This window comes from Erpetoichthys calabaricus, chromosome 12 (assembly GCF_900747795.2).
Source record: "Erpetoichthys calabaricus chromosome 12, fErpCal1.3, whole genome shotgun sequence".
NCBI classification, from domain to species: Eukaryota; Metazoa; Chordata; class Cladistia; order Polypteriformes; family Polypteridae; genus Erpetoichthys; species Erpetoichthys calabaricus.
The window spans coordinates 3,177,921-3,204,575 of NC_041405.2; the positions used below are offsets into that span (position 1 = coordinate 3,177,921).

Below are 26,655 nucleotides of genomic sequence, written 5' to 3' on the forward strand. Positions count from 1 at the left end.
AGCACTGGAACCTAACAGCTAATGTCAAGTAATACATTAAACTTGTGACTGTCATGGCTACAGAAAAGTAGGATTAATAAAGGGAGGAATAAAGTGAGCGTACAGAATATGTTGTCAGCTGTGACAGTGGTGCAAGCAGGACAATGCAGATAGGAGGTGCAATTACACTAAAACAACAACAGCAACATTTATTTATTTAGCACATTTACATACAAACAATGTTGTGCAAAGTGTGTTACATGATGAAGAAAGAAAAAAAGAGAAAATAAATAATTAAAATTAGGGAACACTAATTAACATAGAATAAAAGTAAGGTCCAATGGCCAGGGAGGACAGAAAAAACAAAGAGAAACTCCAGATGGCTGGAGAAAAAAATAAAATCTGCAGGGGTTCAGAGGCCACGACCACCTGACCAGCCCTGAACTGTTACCTGAACTGTGATAATAATAATAATAATAATAATAATAATACATTTTATTTATATAGCACCTTTCCCATGCTCAAGGCACTTGATCCCCTTCAGTTTCAAGACATTTGGGACCCCTTTGTGTTATATGCAAGGTTGGAGATCTGTTGTATTTGAAGCCATTTATTATTGTTTCCTAAAATGTTCTTATCTTCCATGTTCATTGTGGGCGGGGCCCCTGGAGGTGGGGCCACCCTGATGTCACTGCTATGGGATTCCCCTATTGGCTATGAAAGGCAGAGAGCTGGTGAGATTCAGAAGTGGTGCACTGAAGTGTGTTGGAGTCTCAGGTACGTATTGTGTCCTTTGCTGATTGCTGGTTGATGGAGTTTTCTGCCAGTGTATTTGATTTACTCGTTGGATTAGTGTTTTTTTTGGATTGCCTTTTTGCTTGGTGGATCATTTTTGTTACTTTATTTTTATTTAAAAAAAATCATTATTTTTAAAACTTCCTTGTCTTTTTTAGTCTGCAAGCCAGAGTTTTCATGGTTTCTCCCTCTTGCAAGGCATTTTTGATATTTTTCAAAGTATTAAAGTAAATTTTAAACTCTAAACTCATTTTTAGGGTCAGTCAGTCCTGCAGCTAGTTGTTGGGGGCAAGCTGGTCCAGTGTGGGCCTGTTCTGGGTTGCCCTGTGACAGTATTGGCCTGTTTTGTGGCTGGTGTTGGAGGCCTCATTCTGTTTTGTTGTTCGTGACTACAACTTATAACACTTTGGAAGTGGTAATTCCTCCTAAAAGTGTGGTCTTATCTTCAATTAAGTCTCAATAATAGGCAAAAACAATCTGCTTAAACCAATACCACCCAAACAATTCAACAAAAGTGCTATGAACTGCGCTCTTTTTAAATTGACTTTGGTTTTGATTCAAACATTATGAACAAATTCAATTGCAATCAGTTATTCTCTTTAGCCTCCAATTTCATTGTTTCTTTTCACATCTTTACACGCTCATGGCTTATCATTACACCACATTGATTTTGATTGTTATGGACATGATAAGTGTGCCCAAGGATTATCACGAGCAAAGGGAGACCAGAGGCCTCATGCATAAAACCTTTGTGATAGCTCAATGTGGCAGCTCAATCTGGTCGGGACGTCCCAGAACGGGAAGAATGGAGAAGGGCAACCATTCTAGGACACTGCCTCCACAAGGATGCTAGGTGGCAGCTCCCCTGGACAGTAACTGTGCCCCGGTTTCCCTCAGGGCATCATGGGACATGGAGTCCATTTTCTCAGCCTTGTTGGGTGCCACCAGAAGGAGCTAATAAAAGACCTGGGGACTCCTATTTTCCCTACAACAAAGAAATACTTCGGAGTCATGAGGACAGAAGCCCACAGTACTTCCGGGATGCTTGAGAACTGATGATGTGGCATTTGACCCAGAAAAAGAGAAGGAGCACATCTGGGTCATGGACTATTTAAAGAAGACTTAGCAAGCAGAGCCGGAGTTGGGAGGTTGGGTGACGAATCTGCTGGGAGTGGAGGTTTGTTATTGTTGAATTATTATTATTAATTATTGTTATTGGAGAATTGTGGAGTGTGTGGTGCTTTGTGCACTTTATTGAAGAAATTATTAAAAAAAATCTTCTTGATGTTTTTACACGTGTGTCCTGGACGTCTGTCTGTGGGGTTTCACGGGGTAACAGCGCCTCTAACATCCACATCGTACTTATTTCTAAAATTCTGCTTATGCTAGAAAGGCAAAAATCCTTGTACTCACAAAAAAGCAGATTAATAAAACTGCACATACGCCATGTCCCACAGTGTTAGAATTTCAAGTATCTGTTATTGTTTTTTGTGTTATTTCAATGACATTTGGGGAATTTTGATAGCTATGTTGTGTATCAGTTGTTAGACAAATGACAAAAGAAGTCATGTGTTTACACTTCTGAGGTCAAACGTATAAAATCCATCCATCCATTATCCATCCATCCATCTATTATCCAACCTGCTATATCCTCACTACAGGGTCACGAGGGTCTGCTGGAGCCAATCCAGGGCGGCAAGGCAGGAAACAAACCCCAGGCAGGGTGCCAGCCCAGCCGAGCAAATGTATAAAGTTCCCCTCAAGTTGTTTGTTCACTATTTGACTTTATCAATAAATTTAAAGAATCCATTTTGCTATTTTGTTTCTGACCCCTCTTCTCATTCTTAGACTTGGTTAGCATTTTGGTACTTATGAAAAGTAGGATGAACTTTTGGTTTTGATTTTTGTTTTTTTCATAATTTTTCATAATTTATCCCACTAATAAACCACAATACATATCAAGTTCCTTTATAAATGGCAAACCAACTTAAAACTATGCCCTCTTGCAGGTGCACTTAGTACTGCCTCGTCACCTCCAGCCAGTGACCGTGTATGGCTTAACAAAAACCTTTTATGAATATTCATGACCTAACCACCACATAAATTTGGCCATATTCTTGATGACATCTTTACTTTCAAATCATGGGAGAGCACAGAACATAAAATGTCAGTGAATGTGAACATGAGGCATTACTGACATGTTGGCAGATTGGATGCACTACGTTACTGTTATATCTCAGCGAGGGTTCTTCTCCTGGCTGGAGTTCACAGTCTGTTTTTATGTCCCTTTTGTTCTTGTTTGAGCCATTTATCCATATTAATGTTACTTTTGTTAATTATCTGCTGTTTTTTTATTGTCTTTGTTGTGTACCATATGTTTTGTGGAAGGTCCCCCAAGAGATGAGGGCACTCGTCCATAAGAGGCAGAGAAATACTCTGCACAGAGATTGGGTTACTGTTGTAGATTTACAGTAGCTAGTGAGAGGTTATTTCAACATGACTACTTTGTATTTAGTATTTTTCTTTTTAACACTTTCGATAGACACTGATATTCCTTGAAAATCAGCAACAAGTAATTGAAACATACGATTTCTGTGTGGCTGCGGCTTATGCCTGCCTGCACAAACGGCGGTGCGGCAGTCTGATGAAATTTGCATCACATGTCCTGCATACTAAATATTAAAAAAAAACACAAAAATGTGACATTTGTCTCCTTGATGAAGCAAATAAATAACAGAAAGTGGTCCACCTTTTAAATCCATTAATTAAGTCCCACCTGAATGTTATGTACATTCATGTGTACATAAGAAAGTGCTTATTTTGCAACAATTGGAATATAATACAGTAGAGTCTCGCTTATCCGACATAAACGGGCCAGCAGAACGTCGGATCAGCGAAAATGTCAGATAATGAGAGGTGTTAAGAAAAAGCCTATTAAACGTCAAACTATGTTATAATTTTACACATTACGAACCTAATAATCATGTTTTACAACAAAACAACAGAAAAAATTAACTGAAAAAATGAACTTAGCAACAAAAAATAGACTATGATCACAATTTACAGTTCTTGTTGCCGATTGATGCGTTTTTTTTTTTTGCAGTGGGATGTCAGATAATACAGAATGTCGGATAAGTGAGACGCTACTGTAATAATTCTTTACATTTATATAGCGCTTTTCTCACTACTCAAAGCACTCAGCAATTGCAGGTTAAGGGCCCAACAGAGCAGAGTCCCTATTTACGGGATTCGAACCAACAATCTTCCGATTGCCAGTGCAGATCCCTAGCCTCAGAGCCACCACTCCACCATATGTAGACACAAAACTTAAAAACACCATGCTTTGTGCCGTTGAAATATTGTTAATAGTGTTTCTGTCCTTTTTTTGTAACAAGGACTGACTTTTAAGTTGTTTCAGATGTCCTAATGCCGTCCTCTTGGAGTAGTGTGCTGAATTGAAGCTGACACTACAGAGGCCATCATGCAGAAAGCACGCAATCCCTGTTCTGTTGCAGGTTTAGACCAAGGATGGATGATGGTGAGAATGTGACTGACGTGTCATTGAACAATGCAATGAAACATGATGTTCGGTTCACTTCATTGTTATACTGCCTGGAATTGCTTAAATATCAACACCAAAAAAGCCTGCATGGGACTCATGGATGCTTCAAAACATTTCAAAATGTTAAGCCAAAATCCACGCCAAGTTAGAGTGTTATACAGTAAATCCTGAATTTTGCTTAAGAAATGACGTTTGCAGACATAAGAAAGTTTTATACATGAGGCCCCTGGAGATGACAAAGACAAAGTTGAGATGATCCATGGTCAAAGCCAGGAAGACAATTAGACAAACAAAACCAAAGGGCAAAGACAAAACTGGAAGTCAGAAACATAGCCGGTCAAGCCCAAAATCGTAGACGATGATCCAAGACAGGATCCTTATGGAGACTTGCTAGTGGCCATGACTTTAGCAGCTGAGAAGCATCTCTAAAGGGCTCTCCATCCGCACCCCTCTGCACAGGCTCCCATCACGACCAGGTGTCCCAATCCAATGATTCTGCTATGTGCCATTTCTGTTCTTACTCGTCTATCCTCTTTACAATCTGCATTGTAGTTTGTAAAGATACTTTTTAACATTTTAAGAAATAACTTCAATACGCATGAAACAAATAACACATACTGTACATTCTACAGCAAACATAATGACAACAGCAGACAGTGCAGCAGAGCACATCGGTACCTTGGATGTTTCTTTGATGCCACAATTGTAACTTAAATGGGGGAATCATTTTTATGTTGAATTACAGCTGAACACTTCACAATCACTTCAGTTTCTTTTGGTCCAACACCTTCTGGCACAAACATACAAGAAAACCCTCACCTATGATGTGCTATTGCACTTATCTTGTTGTCTAGTTCTGCAAGATGTTTCTGAAGATGCTCCCTATTTTTGGTCCTCTAGACCCCCCGCCCAAAAAAACACATCATTTTGTGCAGGACATGACACCCCTTTGATAAAGAGAGAGAAACCAGTAGGTGTCTTCAGCAAAGAAGGACTTAACTCTTTGAGGGCTGAATATTTTTTTCCAAAAAGCTCACTTTTCTGAAGAGCACACAATGCACTGGTTTTACACGTAAATCAACATAAAATGTCAGGTGCTACGTGCTGTGGCTGCTGTTGGCGCCTGTTTGGCATCTCTGGCAGCAGTGGCTGTGCAAGGGTGGCTCCATAGCCAGCAGGAATGCATGGTGGGCCGGCTACCTCTGTGCCTTCACACAGCAGGTGGGCGACAGTGGCCATCACTATGTGACACAATATGGTTTGTACCTCTTGTCATCGTAAGTGGTGGACCACGTAAGCGAATGCTGCTGTAAGTGTATCGGTTACACGAATGCATTCAGCACCACGACCATCTCCAGATCACTTGCATCAAACTCAGAGTCCGAAAAGTCAAAGTCTGATTCAGTGATAATATAGAAAACGTCCTTGGAGTATTTTGCTTTGCACGTTTGCTTTAGTCTCACCAGATGCTGATGCCATTTGAGGCTGTTTTGCTCTTCGCTACTCCTGCACGCGCAGGGAATCGAGCTCAAATCAACAAAGGTGCCTAACTTTCCTTCAAGCAAAGAGAGTCGAACTAAAAAGTAAGGGCGAGTTTTGTCTCAGTTCACAGCTGATTACCGTCCTCTACCCCTGAAGTCAACACCAGCCCTGAAAGAGTTAAAGTTGTACATCAGCCGACTCCCTAATGAGATATGAGGGGTCACAGTTACTCTTTTTCACAAAACTGTGAAAAAATGGGTATCAGTAATAAAAGCACGTGGAGCGTCATTTTATGTTATTTCGAGGTTGCTCGTTATGAATATGGTTGTATCTTTGGTATTTGGTTCTTTACCGGTGGTCCTAGCCCTCTAAGGTTAAAAATGACAAATTTCAAACATAAGCATGTGGGGTATCCTTTCAGACTATTTCAATGTCACCAGTTATAAATGATGTTATTTTCATTTTTTGTTCCTTTTCTCAGGGTCTAACTCCCTTTGGACTTCTGTCAGAGGGTGAGAAGCAATACGTTTCTGTTATAATTGAAAATATTTAGATTTGAAACATTTACATTGAGGCACATATTTAAATATTTTAAATATCCGACCCAAATCTATCTATCAATTCTTGTTTATTATGTATCATGACATTTCTTAATAATTTATGTTAATTCAGACACTGTTTTTTTTTTAAATTTTCTCTTTTGACCTATCAAATACTATTTTTCAACCTCATGATGTTTAGTATTCCTCTAAGTCAGAATTACTGTACTTACAATGCCCTTATTTAATCATTTTGCCCATTACTTTAGTTTTTTTTTAATTTGTTTTTTTGTAAAATGTTCATTTTGAGCCAGAATCAGAAAGTCTCTGAAGTGACACTACCCATCATCTCAGTTGCTAAGCTTAGTCTTCTTCTTGTCAAACCTGAACAGAACAAAAATATGTGAGCAAAAATGAGGGGGCACATCCTTCATCCATCAAACAGAGAAAGAGAAACATTACAAGTGGACCACGAGTTATGCAGTGTGAGCACTAGAGGGCACCGTCGCTCCTCCAACCCAACAGACAGACAGACACCGAGGACTCAGGTTTAAAGTGCCAGGAGCGTCTTTATTTGTGTCAGGCTCTTTCTAAAGCTCTCTAGCACCACAGCCACAAGTAAACAGGGAACTCTGCCCCCAGTTAGTCTCTTTATTCTCTCTCTCTTCTTTCTTTTCTTTTCTTCTCCACACCTCCCAGCTAGTGTTGTCCACCTTCCATCCAACTCTGGTTTTCCAAGTGGTGCCTGCTAGCCCCTTTAATAAGGCAGTGCTCTAAGCGGTCGTTGATGTATTTTCGGCAGCACCTCCGGGTGTGGCAGAAGAGCCCACGGATCCCAACAGGGCAGTGTCCAACTACAACTCCCATGGGGCCCTGCGGGAGTCAGACGCACCGCTGCAACCCGGGGGAGGGCTGCCACCTAGCGCTCTGGTGAAGGTATTACACTGCCTACGCTTCCTCCCTGGATCCTTCCAGCGCCCTAGCCGTCCGCTACACCAGCAAAGGGAAACTAAAAGATGGCGCTTAACAATGTCACAGTTAACAAAAATAAAACTGAAAAAGAAAAAGAAAACACAAAAAACAGCCAACATCCTGGTGCCCTTGGCACTCACTGCACCCTTCACTTCACACAGTTGTCACTTGTATTTAAAGCTGCACCCTTGATGACCTCCTGTGTGACCCTGATGATCCTTTCTTTATAGATGTGCCAGATTTGTGTTGTGCAGCACGGTTTAGTGGCAGGTCATCAGAACTCAGTCCAGGTAATTCTCCTTATTCTTATATCATCCTAGTGGGTGCTTACCAGCTTGTGACCCACAGGTTCATCTATGCTGTGTTTGGCAACACCAACACAAGATGAACTTGAAAGGTTAACCTGCAGCAGCTGACTAATGTCCTTCTCTGTCACAATTTCAGGTAGACTCCAAGAGATTGCTGGGTATCCACGTTCAGCTCTGTGAGGACCTTTTAGGGACCCGTCGGTCGAAACAAGCGGGTCCAGTCATATCCTTTTGGTCTCCCATGTCTCTGGCATCGAGAAGACTTTGATTGAAGATTCAGTCCTTGAGCTTCAAGTTTTCAAACTCCTCCAAGTGGTCCTCTTTGCCGTATAAATGTATCAGGTTAACCTAAGGAAGCATAAAGAAAGTTATTATATACTGGACATGCAGGCAGGAAGGTGAGTGGCACTCTATAAAAAAATTCAATTCATTTCAATAAAAAAAAGAAAAGAAAGGTTTTGAACAGAAGGAATCTCTTCAGCCGTGTTCACCTGATGTACCGACCTACAATTTTCTTTATAAAACATCAGTATAATAAATGCTGGGCCAAAATGGAATACACCACCTAAAAATGGCCGTGTCTGTATCTGTTACTTATGTGTTGTTTATGGTGGATCTCATATTTTCATGGAAGATGAAGATAACAAAATTAATTCCTTTTTTATTTTGCATTTATATAGCACTTTTCTCAGTACTCAAAGCGCTCAGCAATTGTAGGTTAAGGGTCTTGCTCAAGGGCCCAACAGAGCAGAGTCCCTTTTGGATTCAAACGTGCAGCTCCCTAGCCTCAGAGCCACCACATAATCAACCTGACATAAGGAGCTTGAATGAAATTAAAAACAATATCAATGAAAAAAATCTCACATTACTCGTGTCACGTAATCCACATGTCAAGTATCCAGGGATATGCTCACAATTATCTAAACACATTTAGGTGGCTAAAATATTTTGAAACAAATAAACTCTGAAAAATCATCTTGTGAATGACAGGGAAGCCCATCAACAAGACTGAGCCACTAAACTGAAGACCTGCGTCCTTCCTAACTGTGGACTGGCAGTAGTGGCGGTGGTGGTGGGAGTCACGATGTCACGATGTCACATCTGCAGTGCACACTGAAATTCTTACTTGCGTATCCAACCAACATGAAACCTATTACAGTTATACAAGATGAAAGATAATAATTCTTTACATTTATATATCACTTTTCTCACTACTCAAAGTGCTCTCCACACAGGGAAGCGAACCCACAATCTCCTTACTGCAAAGCAGCAGCACTACCACTGTGCCGATACTTGTTAGCTAGGGTGGCCAGATTTAAGTTTGTGAAAATGAGGTCGAGGGGGCACCATGGCCATGTGAATGCATACCAATGTGTGCACAGTCATGGCTGCTAGGCTATAGTGTGATAATTAACTTTATTGGCCTTTAACAAGAACACCAATACCACTATAAGCAAGAGTGGTCCATAGGCCTATTTTGCACTGAACGTTTGAACTTTTTACTGAATCTTGCACTAAACTATAACTTGTCATATTTCTTTTTATGGCCAAAGATTAAAATAAAGTGTAAAGTTGCAAAAACAAACAACAACAACAAGAAAACTTCCATTTCCTTGGCATTCAGTCCTGTGCTTCAGGGGCCTTCAGTCCACTTTCAGTGGTGTGGTGCTCTTAATGTACCTCCAGAAGATAACTTCTGGTCAAATGACAATTCTTTCTGTTCAATGTTTGGCTCTAAATAAGGCAATAATAATAAAATAAAATAAATAAAATCAAAACATTTAGCATACCTCAACAATATTTTTTAAAAGGCCACCGAATAAAATAAGATAAATTAAAAAGTCAGCCATTTCACTTGACGTGTAGTCCTCCTGATGTGGTTGGGAGACCTTTTCAGCAGACTGCATCTTTCTCAGCAGTCGACGATTACTCATCAGGTGGGCCTGAAAGTCCTTGCAGGTCATGTGTTTAAAATTGTACTGGGCACACAGAATCCCCTTCAGTGAATCAACAGACAGCTATCGAGGTGTAGACTGGCCAATGCTGGCATGAAGAGTGAGTGCGACCGACCAATGGCGGTAATTCCCTTTCCGAAACTATTACTTCGCTCCTGCCCTACTTTCACTCGATTTATGGAGTAAGGCTATCAAAAGTGAGTGGAAGTGACTATGGGGAGGGCAAAAGAACTCGTTTTGGGAAAGCGACAGGGAAATGCAACCCAAATCCATTGTAAGAATGTCTGAGGCTGAGGTAGAATGAAATCCCGGACGATTTTAGAATCCTGGCCAGACACATTTTTAAGTCTTAAAAGAGAGGACACGTCCGGGGAAAAGAGGATGTCTGGTCACCCTATTGTTACCAAGATTATTGTTTTTTTCATTTATTGGGCTCCTTTCTAAACACCCAAGGTCACCCTACAAAGACATCCTGTAATGCTGTCGAATGATCAAAGGATGGTCGAAAGTACAAGTACACCTTACAAGGAATAAAACAATAATAAAATAGAAATAGAAACAGATAAAGATAAAATCAACAGCAATACAGCAAGAAACATATTCATTGACAAATACTGACTCATATTTGATATGTCAGTTTGAAGAGGTGTATTTTAAAAATAGTTTGAAATTTTCTTAATTGTTGAATGAAGTTGATGAATCTGAGCAGGGAGAGAATTCCGGAGTGGCGGAGCGCCGTAAGAGAAAGCTCAGGACCTCATAGAACAAAGCTGAATGTGTGGCACAGAAAGTAAAGATGTGGATCGGGAGTGCGGGAAGGGATAGAAGTCAGTAAACGATCACCAAGATGTGGAGAAGCAAGACTGCGGAGAGCTTGAAATATTAAGAGCAGTATTTGATAGTGTATACGGTAGTAGACAGGGAGCCAATGAAGGTGGAAGAGAACCGGTGTGATACGCTCAGTGGACTTAGAACAAGTGACTATCCTAGCAGCATAATGTTGTATAACTTGGAAACAATGGGTACGTTATTTAGGAATGCCAGACAAAATGGCATTATGTGTGAGGTAACTAAGGTGTTAACCAAAACCTCAGTGCTATGTTTTGTCAAAACTGGACGAAGTCTAGAAATATCTCGAGGATGAAAAAAGGCAATCCTAGAAACATTATTTATGTCTCTATTATAAAAGCTTTCGCTTTTAGAAAACGTTGGACTTTAGGAGGCCATTTTGTATTTTTCCCCTTTGGACATGCAATATGTGACGCGAATTTTGACTGGCAACGTAAAAAGGTTAGTTCACCTACACGAGGGGTTCCACAGTCACCATTTGTGTCACATGGTTGGAAGGCTTGGAAGGAGACGATACGTGATCAATGTCCCGCGAGACAAGGCAGTAAGACAAAAGGACAGCTGCTGTATGGGCTGTTAAATGATCGACGCACAGTGCGACAAGCAGAACACACAGCTCAGCAGCAGCAGCAGAAAGGCAGCAGCTGATCCAACCGCAACTCTTTAGCGTGCGTTCGGCTCCAACCCTTCATAACGCAAGCAGCAGAAGCGTGAAGTGGCTGGAGTGTAGAGCGTCCCGGGAGGGGGTGAGGGGTTGGTGAGCGAAGTGACCAGGGTGCAAACCCTCCTAGTGAGATTAAAAGGAAGGCTACTATCCAGAAAGTCACCCAGACTCTTCAGCTGTATGTGTTGTTTATCAAAACTGGAGAATTGTTAGCCTTAGTGTTATGGTGTATAAAATCTGTACATTTTGGTTTCCATTATATTTTGTTTGAGACAAGACAACAGATGAACTAAGACAGATCAAAGCAGGTTTCCTTACACCTCACTTTCAAACAGCTGTTTCCTACATTGAAAGGAAGACATTCTATTTTACAACCTGGGAAAGGATGCCTAGCTGACACCTCAAGCTATTGATTACTTTATGGATGGACATCTATGGCCTGGGAAAGGGAAACAGGCAATATCAAAGAACTTTATTATCTGGGAAAGAGTTTGAGCAAAATTCATCAATCACATTGACAGCCAGCCAATCAGGTTCATGTGTTGTGAAACCAAGGCATGATATTTCATAATAAATATGCCTTGGTTTGGAAGAGGAGCAGAAAGAGGAGCAGGAGAAGGAAGAGCAGGAGGGAGAAGGAGAAGAGGAGGAAGGAGAAGAAGCAAAGAGATAGATAGATAGATAGATCTTTATTGTCATTGTCACTTTTACAAAGGAACAACGAAATTGAAGGAGGAGAAGAAGAGGAACAGACGAAGACGACATTGGTCGTCAGAAAGGCATCATGAACATCCATTGCTAAATCAAACGCCTCCCTGGGACATTCATCCTTGTCATTTCAACTTTTTCGTAAGCTTTTCCTAAAGACTATATATATTCAGACTTTCCTATCAGTACTTATTTTCTATTCTTTGTTCCAGTGGTATTATTATTATTCTTGTAATAAATACCATGCTGCTTTTAACTTTCTATGCTTTGTCTTAATGTCTAGAGTGATTGAATTAATAAGTTAGATTTCTTTGAGCACCTGGGGTAGCCAGATTATTTGCCATTATTTCTGTGCTGCAAGGTTTATAAGGCTGAGGGTGAGAGCTCCACTCAAAAGAAGGGAGAGTACGATAAAAAGAAGGTATTCTTGGCTGATAAATGGCCGATAGTCAAGAGTGCTGAGTCTTTGTATGTTTAAATGTATTCTTGTAGACCAAAAGTAATATTTAGGTCTGAGATATCACTAAAACATCGTATGTTGTTAGTGCCGATAATAAGTAAGTCTCTTGAAGTGCTGAGTGACAGGCCGATGTGTGATTTAAAGTGCTAAGGGTTAATCAGCGTGTGTGTGTCATTCATGGGGCACTGTTGTGGTTAGGGTCTGTGTGTGTGTGTTTATCTGTGTGTGTGTGTGTTCATTTTAAAGTGCAACAGTAGACCAACCCGATAACGAACCTGACGAGAACATTTACCCTTGAGAGAACAGGTAAAGGGTAAGTAGAGGGAAATACTACGATAATACACTTAGCAAGTACAGATTTAGAACCAACAAGGAGTACTTCTGCTTTATTACTGTCTAATTGAGGAAAAATATGGGTCATCCATAACTTTTTGTCCCGGAGACATGCAGTAAGAATATTAGAAGGAAGAACAGAAGTAGATTCATTGGATAAGTAAAGCCGTGTGTCATCAGCGTAATAGTGAAACTGAATCCCATGGTGCAGAAATATATTACCTATAGGAAAAATATAAATAAGGTAAAGTAGAGGCCCCAGCACTGGGCCCTGTGTTACTCCCTGTGTAATCACCATACTCTTCGACCTTAAACCCTTCGCCTGAACAAACTGTCTTCTATCAGTAAGATAAGAGGAAAACCAAGTCCACAAACTCCAAAACTAGCTAAACATTCCAAAAGTATCTAACAGGACATACTGTAGCATCAAATGCAGATCTGAGAACCAGAAGTACAAGAATTGTTAAAAGTCCCATGTCTGCCGCCTGGAGAAGATCATTTATAATTTGTCATTAACCATGAGGACTGATTGAGAGCATTTATGTTAGGTAGAATCCCTATTGGGGGCTGAGGGGTCTTGTGGCCTGGAACCCCTGCAGATTTTGTTTTTTTTTCTCCAGCCGTTTGGATTTTTTTGTTGTTTTTTTCTGTCCTCCCTGGACATCGGACCTTACTTTTATTCTAATATTGCCTAATTTTATTTTTATATTTTTTCTTTTTATTCTCTTTCTTCATCTTGTACAGCACTCTGAGCTCCATCATTTGTATGAAAGCGTGCTGAGAAATAAATGTTGTTGTTTTTGTAATTTTGACCAAAGCAGTTTACATGCTATGTTGTGAATGAATGCCATATTGAAACTATTTAAACTTTAAATTTTTTGAAAGGTGGGACTGAAGTTAAGTAGCAACTATCTTTTCAAGAATTTTTGTTATAAATGGAAGATTAGATTTAGATTGGTAATTACAAAAATTTTCAGGGCCCAAACCAGGTCATTTCAAACTTGGTGAATATGAAGCCATTTTTAATGAAAGAGGAACCATGCCAATGGTAAGGGAAGAGTTAATTATAGAGGATATCAAAGGAGAAATATAAGGCAGTCCGTGACGAGCAGTGACGTGTAGTGACCGTAAGAACGAGATCGCGAATACAAGCGGCTGAAATGAGTTTCCTCTGCAGGGTGTCTGGGCTCTCCCTTAAAGATAGGGTGAGAAGCTCAGAGTAGAGAGGAGGCCCCAGGGAAGACCCAGGACACGCTGGAGGGACTATGTCTCCTGGCTGGCCTGGGAACACCTTGGGATTCTCCCAGAAGAGCTAGAAGAAGTGGCCGGGGAGAGGGAAGTCTGGGCATCTCTGCTCAGTCTGCTGCCCCCGCGACCGGACCTCGGATAAGCGGAAGAGGATGGATGGATGGATGGATGAAATATAAGGCAAGCAAGACGTAACAGGACTAGCAGGTATTGGATCCAGCCGACAAGTAGAGGAATTGGATTTGTTATAAGCTCAGAAATATCACATTCAGTTGGCTCCATATATAAACTGAGCCCAGTGCATGTGGGGTGTGAGCCTGTGTGGCCTCGTGCCAACACCACTGTGGGCTCCCCTCAAGTCCCATTCCCATCTTCCCCATTTATCTTTACCTTCTTAAATGTTTGGATCATGTTGGCAGAGATGACGTTGGCTGTCACCAGATCCTCCACCTGTCAGAGAGACACAATTGCATACAGGGGTATCATAATGTATCATAATCCACACTACTTGGTCACTTGTATGGTTTTCTATGTGAAGAAAAACATTCTAATGTTTGTGTGAAACTTCGCCTTACCAAATTTCTATTTGTGCCCCTGTGTTCTTGTTGAAAGCCCCATTTAATAGTAACAGGTAGGATCCACCACCCTCTATCCCTTTAATCATGTCACCTCTTAATCTCCATTTGAAGAGGCTAGTCACCTTAGTGTATTGGGTCAACATCTTCCTGCCACCCAAAATTAGCGAAACCTTCTTTTCCCCAATTAGTTGCAGAGACTTTAGCTCTCTTTCTGTTCCGGTGTTGAGGATGTGTAGGAGTTTCTCCTCCAGTCTTTTCAGAACTTCCTTATCCAGTGGTAATAGATCCTGGTCTTCTGATGCCTGAGACTCGAGGCTCAGGTTCTGGAGAACAGAAAGTAGAAAATCAGTCTGGGCCTCCATACCTGAAAGGGTTCACAGGGGTAACCTATCATCCCACCACACCCCCCTAGATCATCTACATCACCTAGAACTGAGAAAGATCGTACCATGAAGAAGTGGATAAGTTTAATATTGAGGCCACACACTGGATTACTGGATAAAGACGGTGAGAGTCGTCCTCAATGTGGGTGAACACCTAACAAGTTACATCATCACTTAGATGGCTTCATAGATCATCTCTGTCACTTGCATTGCTTCCTCAACTGTTTTCACATCACTAATGTAAAAACAGGAAAGAAAATGATTCGGACTGAAGGCTTTCATTTTTGTGGGAGCCGCAGTGCTTTGTAGTACTTGCAGGGGTGGACTAAGGGGAACGGTGCTCCTGTGCTTGAACCCTTGTTAGATCCTCACCTTGGAAAAGCTAGCGTGTAATGTCAAAGCTTAAGAGGCACCTAAACCTAAATAGGTGCTACACAAGAAGAGCAAAAAGTGTGAGAATATTTAATAGAAGTATGGAGAAAAGCTCCAAAACTACATCTGAGAGTGCGACCGATAAAGAGAAAGACAGCATATGGAACATTAAATCTTGGACTTCTAATTGATAGCCATCAGCGCAGGGGGTGTCACGTCAAAAATGAAATGAAGAGAGAATCTGAGCCTTCAGCTGTCTGAGAAGGAGGAAAGGAAGAAAGAATATTCAGAAACTCTGTAGGCCTAGCTCTCTAACTCATGGGTGAGGGTTGATTTTTGTTAAACTTGACTCGTTTGTATAGAATGCTATTAGATATTAATACAATCAATAAAACGTTTAAAAAAAACCCTGTGATTCTAACACCCAATTATTTTCGCAATATCATGTATGTAGTGACAAAATGTTCTTCACTAGAGATAGAGCTAGCTCAGTAATTGGTAAGATGTCCACTTCACCATCAAATGATCTTTCCAAACCATCTCAACTGTTACAATAACTCTCTAAGCAGCTATCGTCACGTACTGGGCAGGTCCTTAGTACAAAGTCCTATTAAATGTTACAGAAAGCCCCTCAAAAGGACCGGGCCGTTAGCATTTAGCTTCTAAAGCATAAATGCCGGATGAAGAATTTTCTAAAATAAATTATTTATCTTCAAAAATGCTCCGCAGCACAAGAAGCTCCAAAGTAAACGAAAGTCCCCACAAGAAGTTGCCCTAACACAATAAAAGCAATCCAAGGTGAGCAAGTCCCAAAATTTCAAATTCAGTGGGCAAAGTGAAAAACAGAGCATAGAGGTCAAATAAATACCAATACATTTACAAATTCACAATAATAACAAAGGAATTCACCGACACAACCAAGCACATTTAATGAACCGCAAGGGACTGTGTGCTCACTCAGCTTTCATAGGGGTGAGCCCAATCCCTCGATGGTGATGGACAGATGGTTCCACCGGTTGGTAAGTGTGGTGCATGAACTAGTTAGTTCAAAAGATCACCTTCATTGAACAAACTTATTTTGCTAAGAATGGTGAGCTTAACGTAACGTATTTGTGAGCGAAGAACTTGAACGTGAGCGAGTTCAGTTTAGGGTGACTTTCTGGATCTGGTTTAGGTCCTGATTAAACGTTTTGCCTTAACCTGTAATGTAGGGGTGGAGCTGAATCTGAATACGGTATACAGATAAGCACAAATAGTGGATTTTTACGAATATTTATTTCATACAAATGTTTTGTCATTTATTTTTAATTGGAAAATATAACGTAAAATCAAACCGCGGTGTCTGTGTCTACCTGCTTGTGCTTAAGCTGCAGCCCCACTGACACGAGCACGTGGTGAAGCTCCGCTTTTGCTTTTAGGAAAACGCTGGACTTTGTGAGGCCTCTTTAGATTTTTCCCCATTGGACAAGCAATATGTGACACAAATTTTGAATGGCAACATAAAAAGGTTAGTTCACCTACACAAGGGTTCCACAGTCACCATTTGTGTCACACGGTTGGTAATTTGTATGTATACTTGCATCTGTTTAATTTCTTTTTTGACCGGGAGGGTATTAGCGTATATGGTTATACGTGTTTGTTGCTGGGTAGAACCCAATAAAGTGTATTTAAATCCAAAAGTCTTCATAATTATTGTATTTTATTCAAGAGCACTGTAATAGCTAAATTTAAGGCAAGCAAAATTGAAAAAAATAAACTCATGGCTCATTAAAAAAATACAAAATTAACTGAACAATAAGAAGTTCAAAATTGAAATGGTGAACTATGAACGTGAATTTATTCATTTTAATCGGTGTGAACTAAACTTTGAGCAAGTTCTTGTGAGGTGTGAACTTACACACCACTGCTGTTGGGGAACCACTCACAAAACACAAGGAACATGATAACACCAGCATGGATACATACAAAACTCAAAAGAAAATGACAGAATATTGCAAATGATTCACAAAAGTGGCCACATTAACAGAAACAAATGAATCAAACATGAGCAAAAAAGACACAAAAACTGAATTTGAAGACCAGCCAGAGGAGGAGCCCCCTGGCATAAATATAACAGGTATGTCATGTGGACAGAATGGCGGCCAAGTGACAGGTATGTTGTTGTTAACATAATGCAGACACTCGAGAAGTAAGCGGAGACATTGTGCCCTCACGTTTCATATCCAGGATGGTTATAAACACAGGGTTTGTTGACCAGCATCAATATGGTGTCTTGTTAATCCTAAAAGTACTGGCAGTAGATGTAAGTGTACTGCTGCTTGTTCACATCTGATGTGCATTATGTGATGCAAGTAACATGAGATTTTTTTTCGCAGACATTTTTGAAAGTGTTTGCTGATGTTCACTGTTGATCATCATAGACACCTGCTATGTCGCCGGTTCTCAACCTGTGGTGGCGCATCCCAGTAACAAAAAAGGGGGCGTGAAGATGTGAAAAAAAGAAAACAAGAATCGAAACTATGAAAAATCCATCTATTGAAACCAAAACAAATTAACTTAAACTACATTCTGATACTAGAAAAATAAATATCGAGTTAGATAAATGTCGATAAAAGTTAAGTAGGTATAATAAAACTTTTAGCGGTGTATCGGCAGCAAAAAATATAGGAATAAATTTTATTAGGGTTTCAAAAAAACGTTAGGGGGGCGCGATTAAAACTGTTATGAAAACTCAGGTCGCAAATACTTAAATGTTGAGAAACGCTGTGCTATGTCACAAACTTTGTTAACTTCTTTAATGACAATCTCTTCCTCTCTTCCTCTACGCATACTACCAGTCCAGGGAAATGATAAGTCAAATTCACCCAGTGTGGGCCGCTATTATCACATCCATTCTTAGAGGGCTAAAACTACAGGTAAAGAATCAAATATCAAAAATACAATTATATTTGCGGTTAGCAACCTCAAAATAGAATTAAACGACACTTCACATCCCTTTATTATCAATCTCCATTTTATCAAAGTTTTGGAAAAGGAGGAGGAAGGAAACTTTGACCCCTAAAACCCGCCTGAGGACAGTTCACGTGGCCAACACAACTTTAAGTCCTTCAGATCTTTGACGCCCATTGTATTACTTTTTATGACAAGGATGTCATTTTCTGCAGAAAAAGTGGTCCAATAATGGCCTAAAAATGAGGACTTGTCGAGTCTGGAGGGCCTAAAATAAGGTGGGTGTTTTGACGTGTTGAATGGGATATCATATGTGGGTTTTTTTCTTGTACTGGTAAGTCAGGAGATGCTGGACAAGAAACACTGAACAGATTTTAGAGCATTCGGCTGTAATTCTTATGAACACAAATGTGCTTCTCCCCCATTGAGTTACAGTTGTGGCACCAAAGAAACGTCCAAGAGTGCCCAGATGTTAAAATGAGGGACATGGTAGTGATTATGAAGAAGAGACTAACATGGACACGGGGAGATCTACCATTTCCTTATGTAATGTAGCTATCGCTTCAGATACCTGAATTTCGGATCCATCCTGGAGCAGTGAGGGGGGACACTCACTGGGGACGGTTTCCTCTTTCTTGGAGTTCTCTTCGTTTCCTGAGGAGCTTTTGGAGTCACCTGTCAAACAAAAACACAACCGTTACTTACTGTAAAAGACAACAAGCGAGAAGTTCCACCATTAAGACATAAGCTGAGGCCTAACGAGAAGAGAATCCTGGGCACTGCACAACATGCCGGCACACACACAAGTCATGTGCTAACAGGCGTTGCTGCAGATGAGCACATAAATGAAGGCCCTCCGCTTACCAGCCCTGGGCACAGGGAGTTTCTGACGCTGTAGCTGTCTGTTTTCATGAGCGTGCTGAAGCAGTTTTTCGGCCTCATTGTTAAAACAACACCGTTTGAGGACAGCGACCATTACGTGGACCGCCTTGGCTTCAGTGCAGTAGCGGATGAGCAGGTCTGCCAGGCTGTCTCTGTCTTCCGCTTCCTCAATCGCCGCACGAGGAATTTTGGCGCCGTTTTTCAGCTCATGGTCGCTCAGCCTGCCTCTGAAGCTCCTCAGGTGTGAGGTCTCCAGTTCACTGAGCGACTGCAGGAGGAGGTCCCGGACGGTAGATGCCATGCTGGCTCCTGGGCTGTGCGGTTGTATAAAATCCTAATGTGAACCATTAGATTGGCTCGCTGGTGTGACACTGATCTCTGTTCAAAACCCACTAGTCTATGAGGTTTGTTTGGTCACATTGAAAAATCAACCAATAAGATTCCCCAAAATGTTTTGAACCAATGAGCTTGCAGGATGTCCTGCATGCTAAATAACGTGCTTGGGGCTTGGAGAAGAAGTCCCTCCTTGTACGTGGCGTCAGTAGGTGGAGGCAGGGAGATGTAGTTTTTAAGGGCACGGAGGAAAGAATTACAAGGAAATAACCGGAAGGGGAGAATAAGAAGGAATGGCAGCACTTGAGGAGAAGTGGGAAGGCTTTGGAGGTTGTGACTCACACAGCAAAAGTACCAGGGAGGTTTGGAAGGTTGGAGAACCTGGTGAGAAAGCAAAAGGAGCGTGGAGTGGAGGTGAACCACATGAACGTTAACATGCGTAAACCAGCCTGGGTGAAGGTGCAGAGGAGCAGGGCAGTGGGCCCAACCTGGACTGGCAGTGTGTAAAAGTAGCAAGAAGAGGCTGCCACCACAACTCACCCTTTCACCTACTCCAAAACCCCAGGGACGTGTGAAAATTCACAGAAAGGGTTTTCATTTTTAAAAGCAGATGACACGCTTTTACTGCCATCTTTGAAACAACAACCTGATAGATCACAATCTGGGACGGCAAAACCTTCATCTCTTAAACCTCATGAATAAACAACATGTGGTGAAGGAGGGACAGTTATTAGAATCAGAAGACCCCGACACACTCAGACACTCACACTTTAGATGGCACATTTACAGCTAAGAGGACGTCAGGTTGAACATCCCGTTTATCTGAGCAGAAGAAAGCAATTCAGATGAAGGTGGCTTTGGTCATCAGACACCGTGCTGCCCAGGCTGCATTTGAGACAAGATTGGTGAGATGACAGGACACCTCAAAATCAGTCAGTCATATAAATACAATACATTTAGAAATTCACAATAATAATCACAAGAACTCACCAACACAACCAAGAGCATTCAATGAACCGCAAGGGACTTTGTGCTCACTCAGCCTTTAGAGGGGATGGGCCCATCCCCTTGACGATGATGGACATGGCCATAAGTAGTGCACATGCTAAGAGTGGAGCAGATGTAGACCCTACAGATGATGCCTAACATCACTGGGATTTAGGAGAGCCCCATGAGCTGATCAAATTCACTAAGAGGTGCCAGAGCATGGCGTTCAGGCAGAGATTGGCACGCAAATTCAAGGAAAGGAAGTGTTGGACAACCATAGATTCATAAAGAAGATATCAATTTGCCAGAGGTGGAATAATAATTGAATCAAATCTTGCGTGTTATGTGATTGCTCCATCGATGCAAAGAAGCCACACTCTTAAAAATAAAACTGCCCGAGCCATTCTTCAGATTGATGCCATAGGGAAACCGTTTTTGGTTCACAAAAGACACATCCACATGAAGGTTCCAGAAAGAGCCTTCCTTTTATTTATTAAGATCTGTGCAGGCTCCATACTGTAAGGTTCTCTTAATTCGTGCCCTGCTAGGCAGCTGTTATCCAGCAGGGGGCGCACACTCCCTGGGAATGTGTTAGAGATTGCAGCTTTTATTACAGCAAAACAAAATTATTTCAAATTAAATATTATATCTTCCCTAGTGGTATTTGGCAGCGATTATAAGATAAAGAAAGAAAAAATAACCATAAAGGAAGATTGTACTTAGCTTCTTTTTAATTTGAGCAGAATACTCACAATAATACAATATTTGAAGGAGAGCTAATGGCGTAAGTGTGATGCAGTTGTGGGGTTTCCTGCAGTCGTCTGGGTCCCCTTTGACAGACTGCACAAGGCATATTCTCTTGGTGTTGGCAGCAGTGATGTCTTCCATCCACGGGTAGGTGAGCTCTAATCTTCAGTGCAGTTGCCAGGGGTTTATTATACTTTTTCAGGTTCCTAAATATGAACATGCATTTACAAAACGTGAGATTTTTGAAAGGGACAGTCAAAACAGCAGACAGTGGCCCCCTGGCCATATATTGATTATCTCCAACCAGAAATCACGAGCCAACATACGACCAGCTAAACTGGGGCCTCAAACTCCAAACATTTCACTCCAACCAGTTTCATAATTCAAAACCAATTCTTGCTGTTAATTGTTGAATTCTATGGATTGCCGCTGCTCTCATTTTGCCACAGCAAACATCTCCAGAAGTGTTGATTTTCTGTTTTCTAAGAGCACCTTCAAAATGTTTTGTACATTTGTGTGGATTAGCGTTACTGAAACCATTCCCCTTTGTTTATTTTCAGATATTGTATGATGGACAGAGTCAAGTCAAGTCAAGGCTACTTATTTATAAAGGTTAGCTGGTCGTGTGTTGGCTCGTTTTGTGTCTCATTTTTCTTTGGCTACAAATTAAGGAAAAAAGGAAACAATTCAAGTGTCTGAATCTTAAACAGCAAGTCAATTAAAATGAAAGCAAAAGAGGTCAATTAGCAGCAAAAACTCTTCACGAATTAAGAAAAGGGTTAGAATGACAGCATGCAGCCAGTGCAGCACTGCATGGAGTTGGAGACCCCTGCTCTGGTACATCTCATGGGGCCTTTGTCTCCATCCCCACCTAGTGGCATAAGAGTCGAACACAACAGAGCCCTAAAAAGCTTTTAAATGCAAGACCAGTGCCCATACTTATCAAACATCTCAGAGTAGTAAACGGTCCTGCAATCTCAGAGTGAAGCAATTGTGGTCCTGTCCTTAGGAGGAGAAGTAAAGCATTTCACCAGTTTACCTCATTTAGGAAACTCCTCCTAACATCACCGGGATTTACGAGAGCCCCATGAGCTGTTCAGATTCACTAAGAGGTGCCAGAAGATGACGCTCAGGCAGAGATCGGCACACAAATCCTAGGAAAGGAGGAACATTTTGGAAACGTAGGACAACCACAGATTATTAAAAAAAGATATCAGTTTTCCAGAGTTGGAATAATATTTGAAACAAATCTTGTGTGTTATGTGATTGTTGCATTGATACAAAGAAGCCACACTCTTAAAAATAAAACTGCCAAAGCGGTTCTTCAGATCGATGCCAAAGGGGAACTGGTTATGGTTCCCAAAAGAAACATCCACGTGAAGTTTACAGAAAGAACCTTTTATTTATTAAGATCTTTAACAGGCTCCATACTGCAAGGTTTAATTACTGTAATCATAATCTGTTAGAGTCCTGCTAGGCAGCTGTATCCAGCAGGGGGCGCACACTCCCTTAGAATATGTTTGTTAGAGATTGCAGCTTTTACTACTCGGAAAGTACATATATATATATATACACATACATATATATATATATATATATATATATATATATATATATATATATATATATATATATATACACACATACATATACACACATACATATACTGTATACACATACATATATATACACACACACATATATATATATATATATAAACATATATATACACACATACATATATATACATACATATATATATATACACACACATATATATACACATATATACACATACATATATATACATATATATACACACACATATATATACACATACATATATACACATACATATATATACATACATATATATACACACACACATATATATACAAGCCAACAGATGACCAGCTAAACTGGAACGTCAAACTCCAGCCAATTTCAACCAGTTTCTTAATAAGAAGCCAATTCTTGCTGTTAATTAAAGCCGTTCTTTAATTCCACACCTTGTTGCTGCTCTCATTCTGCCGCAGCAGACACTTCCAGAACTGTTGATTTTCTGTTTTTTTTTTTTGGTTTGGTGACCTGAGAGATCAACCTGACCGAGACCTTTATCCTTTCTTTATTTGCAGGTTAGCTGTTCGTGTGACGGCTTGTTTTGTGTCTCATTATTGTTTGGGTGCTCATTAAGGAAAAGAGACAACTAATGGGGCCTGAGTAAAGTTAATTAAAATGAAAGCAAAAGAAATTAATTAGCAGCAAAAACTGGTCACTAATGAAGAAGATGTTTAGAATGAAAACCTGCAGCCACTGCGGCCCTCCAGGACTGGAGTTGGACACCCCTACTCTATGGCATCGCTCAGAAGAACAAGTCTGGGACCTTCATTTTTAAGAGTGAGGAATTCAAACCTTCCGCACTGCATAGCCTGTCCCTCTCTCCATTTATCATTCATTTTTGTTTTAGGTGGTTCTTGCTATCCACACACCTACCACATACTCGCATACCACTTTCTTCATAAGTTTAGCTTACGAAAATACAAACACATCATTCCAGTTGTTAAATCCTTACACTGGCTCCTGGTTAAGTTTAGGGCAGATTTCAAAATCCTCTTTTTAACATATAAAGCATTAAATGGCTGCGGTCCGGCTTACTTGATACTAACCCTCACCAATTCTGTTTCTCTTCTCGGTACTCAAATGTGCCACTTAGTGCCACGGCCCACCTGTCAAGTTGTTTTGCCTGCCTAAGGTAAAGTCATCCCTGATGGAGGATCGCAGGAATCGTGGGAAAGAGGGGTCCTTTCATCGGATTGGCTGGCCCAACACTGGCAAAATGGGGGAGGCAGCTTGATGGATGAGGTCTCCAGGAGTCTAAAATTATCCAAATCTTATTATGTGATATCATCTACTGTTAAATTCTGCTCCGTACTTCTAAAATTTTTTTTTTTTTACTTCTTAAAAAAAAAAAACACTTTTAGTTTATATTGTATTGAGGATTTGTTGTGTTCTGTGTATTGTATTGTATTGTATTGACCCCCTTCTTTTGACACCCACTACACGCCCAATCTACCTGGAAAGGGGTCTCTCTTTGAACTGCCTTTCCCAAGGTTTCTTCCATTTTTCCCTACAAGGTTTTTTTTTTTGGGAGTTTTTCTTTGTCTTCTTAGAGAGTCAAGGCTGGGGGGCTGTCAAGAAGCACTTCCTGTGTGATTTTGGGCTATACAAAAAATAAACTGTATTGTATTGTATTGTACTTGTTGGAGTGTTCATATACTATCACATTATGCCCACCCTACTGTTTCAGACGCCCCCTACCCACTTTGGTCTGGAGCCGAGGTTGTGTAGCACATCGTACTGCGGTCCATAAAGAGACGATGTGAACCCTACGACTGACGAACAAGAATGAGCAGGTGAATCAGCGGGAGAAGAGCGGAGGGAGGAGCCGAGCAATCAAGGTGGGTGGGGCTTATCAGGAGTGGCTGTGGGACAGTAATTGACAGGCAGGTGGGAGGAGCGCGCGGTGTGGAGTTCTGAGGGAAGACAGACCTGCAGTTCCTTTAAGATGGCATTTTAAATTAAAAGACGATTTTATCAGAATGCTTGCCTTCGTTAATTGAGCAAAACAACAAAAGCTACGATCACATAGATAGACAGATATATGCAGCACACACCAGTTAACACACTTTGGAGCACCATTCGCCCGTACAGATGGCAGACTGGTGCCAGTGAGCACTCCAGTCCTGATGTGTCGGCGTTTTGTTTGACAACTGAAGCAGCAGATGAGGAATGCGACTGTCCCACTGTATCAGAATCGCTCTGTGTAGAAAATGTAAGAAATGAAAAAAAGTAAAAGAAAAAAGAGAGAAATGACACAGTAGAAACCTGCCCACGTCCCCTTCTATTTCTTTTTATTTACTGATTTTGTCTTTGGCTCCACTGACAATCTGAAGCATTTTGTCCGAACGTTTCCAGCCTGATGGGCTCACGTTGTCCTGGCTGTGCTTCTGTCGGTATCGTCCTCTGTTAGGCACTCGGTGACACCGACTCTCAATAAATCACAAATGAACACGTCTGGAGATCCACCTGTCACCAGAGATGAAAACACTTCGAACAAAAACATGTCGTCTCATTCACAAAAGATGAAGGTGACCACATCGTCACAGAAGAAAACAGATGACTTTGAGTTTATCCCTGAAACAGGACACTGTCTGGGAATTCATGTTAAGAACCTGCACGAGTCCAGAGTGTTTAAAAAGCGGTCAAGAAAAATCAATCAATCAATCAATCAGCTTTCTTCAGCACTAAATAAATCCCTTTTTTATTTCAAAAATACAAAATGACCGGAAACCGATGTTTTATATTATTTGAAATTGGAAAAAATCAAATTCTCAGTTAGAGGATCTGTACAAAATTTTTTCAAAACCTGGCAGGATTTAATTAATATTATTTTAGAATAAGAGAAATAACTATTACCGCATTTAACTCCCTTCTCCATCTCTTATTTACATATATATTTATTTCTCCCTTTCTTTTGTTTAATGTTGCCTTATTAAAAAGCCTTAAGCAATTTTCCTTTAGGTAAGCTCTCCTTCTCAGGGGTGGGGTTTGATTTGTCTTCAATTTTGTTGGGTTATAAATTGATCTGTTTGTATGGAATGATTACAATGAAAATTAATAAAATAAAAATATAAAAAAAAATACAAACTGACACAAGAGATACACACACACATAAATGAGTTTAATGTATTTAGTTTATTTTTCCACTCTGCACAGCAGTAGAGGGACTTGAATGTCCAGGTCTCATCCCGCCCACAGCTCAGGGTGTTTCTTTCCTGCCGCAGATGAAGACGGCACCCCTGAGGGAAACGTCGACAAGTCGAACCAGCGCCACCACGAAGCTCCTTCTATCAGTGAAATAAAATGTGAAGAACTCCATGACAGCACTGAAGACATCGACGACCCAAAGTGCCCGGGCGGCGGTGGGGTTCATAGATTGAATTTCCTCTGCCAGAATTTCCTTCAGACTGGTATGGACATTCTCCATCATCGTAGAAGCAAGTCGGTCGAGACCCCTGATGATGACGTTTGACTCATCCAACATGAAGGTGGAAATCAGTATGTAGATGAAACATCTGATCAGCGAAAAGAACTGCGGATGGAAGACCTTCAAAGACGGTTGCTGTCCCTTAGGCTTGGGGTCCATCTCAACCACCGTCTCAGTGGACTTGCATAGTAGATGGCCCATCGAGCCGGGGGTCTCGGTGCCAGTGCTCATTTCAAAGAGCTCATGTGCTGCAGGGGAGCAAATTCTCTATTCGGGGATTTGTCTGTTAAAGCTGGCATCATTTATTTAGTAGTTCGGTTCTCTTTCAAATTGCATTTCCGGTATCTCTTCAGAAATCGCCCCGGTGTGTTCTACTGACAGAGCAGCTTGTTTTGTCTTTTATACTTTATGTGTGTGTATACTCGTGGGAGTCCACATACACCGTGGATTTTAGTACTCTAACGAAGGGTCTTACTAACTTAGAGCTGGTTCTGTTTGGACCTGCTCAGTTCAGGGCCCCCAG

General features: G+C 40.9%; 1 protein-coding gene across 1 annotated transcript; it reads right to left on the bottom strand.

Annotated features, from left to right (window-relative positions):
* Nucleotides 1-7,020: 7,020 nt before the first annotated feature.
* On the bottom strand, nt 7,021-19,464 carry LOC114661709 (kinesin-like protein KIF22). The gene is made up of 5 exons (XM_028814870.2): nt 19,001-19,464; nt 18,708-18,811; nt 14,555-14,755; nt 14,245-14,304; nt 7,021-7,985 (listed from the first exon to the last, which is right to left on the bottom strand). The coding sequence occupies exons 1-5, from the start codon at nt 19,317-19,319 to the stop codon at nt 7,914-7,916; spliced, it is 756 nt and encodes a 251-aa protein (XP_028670703.2). The 5' UTR covers nt 19,320-19,464; the 3' UTR covers nt 7,021-7,913.
* Between the last annotated feature and the right edge of the window lie 7,191 nt (nt 19,465-26,655).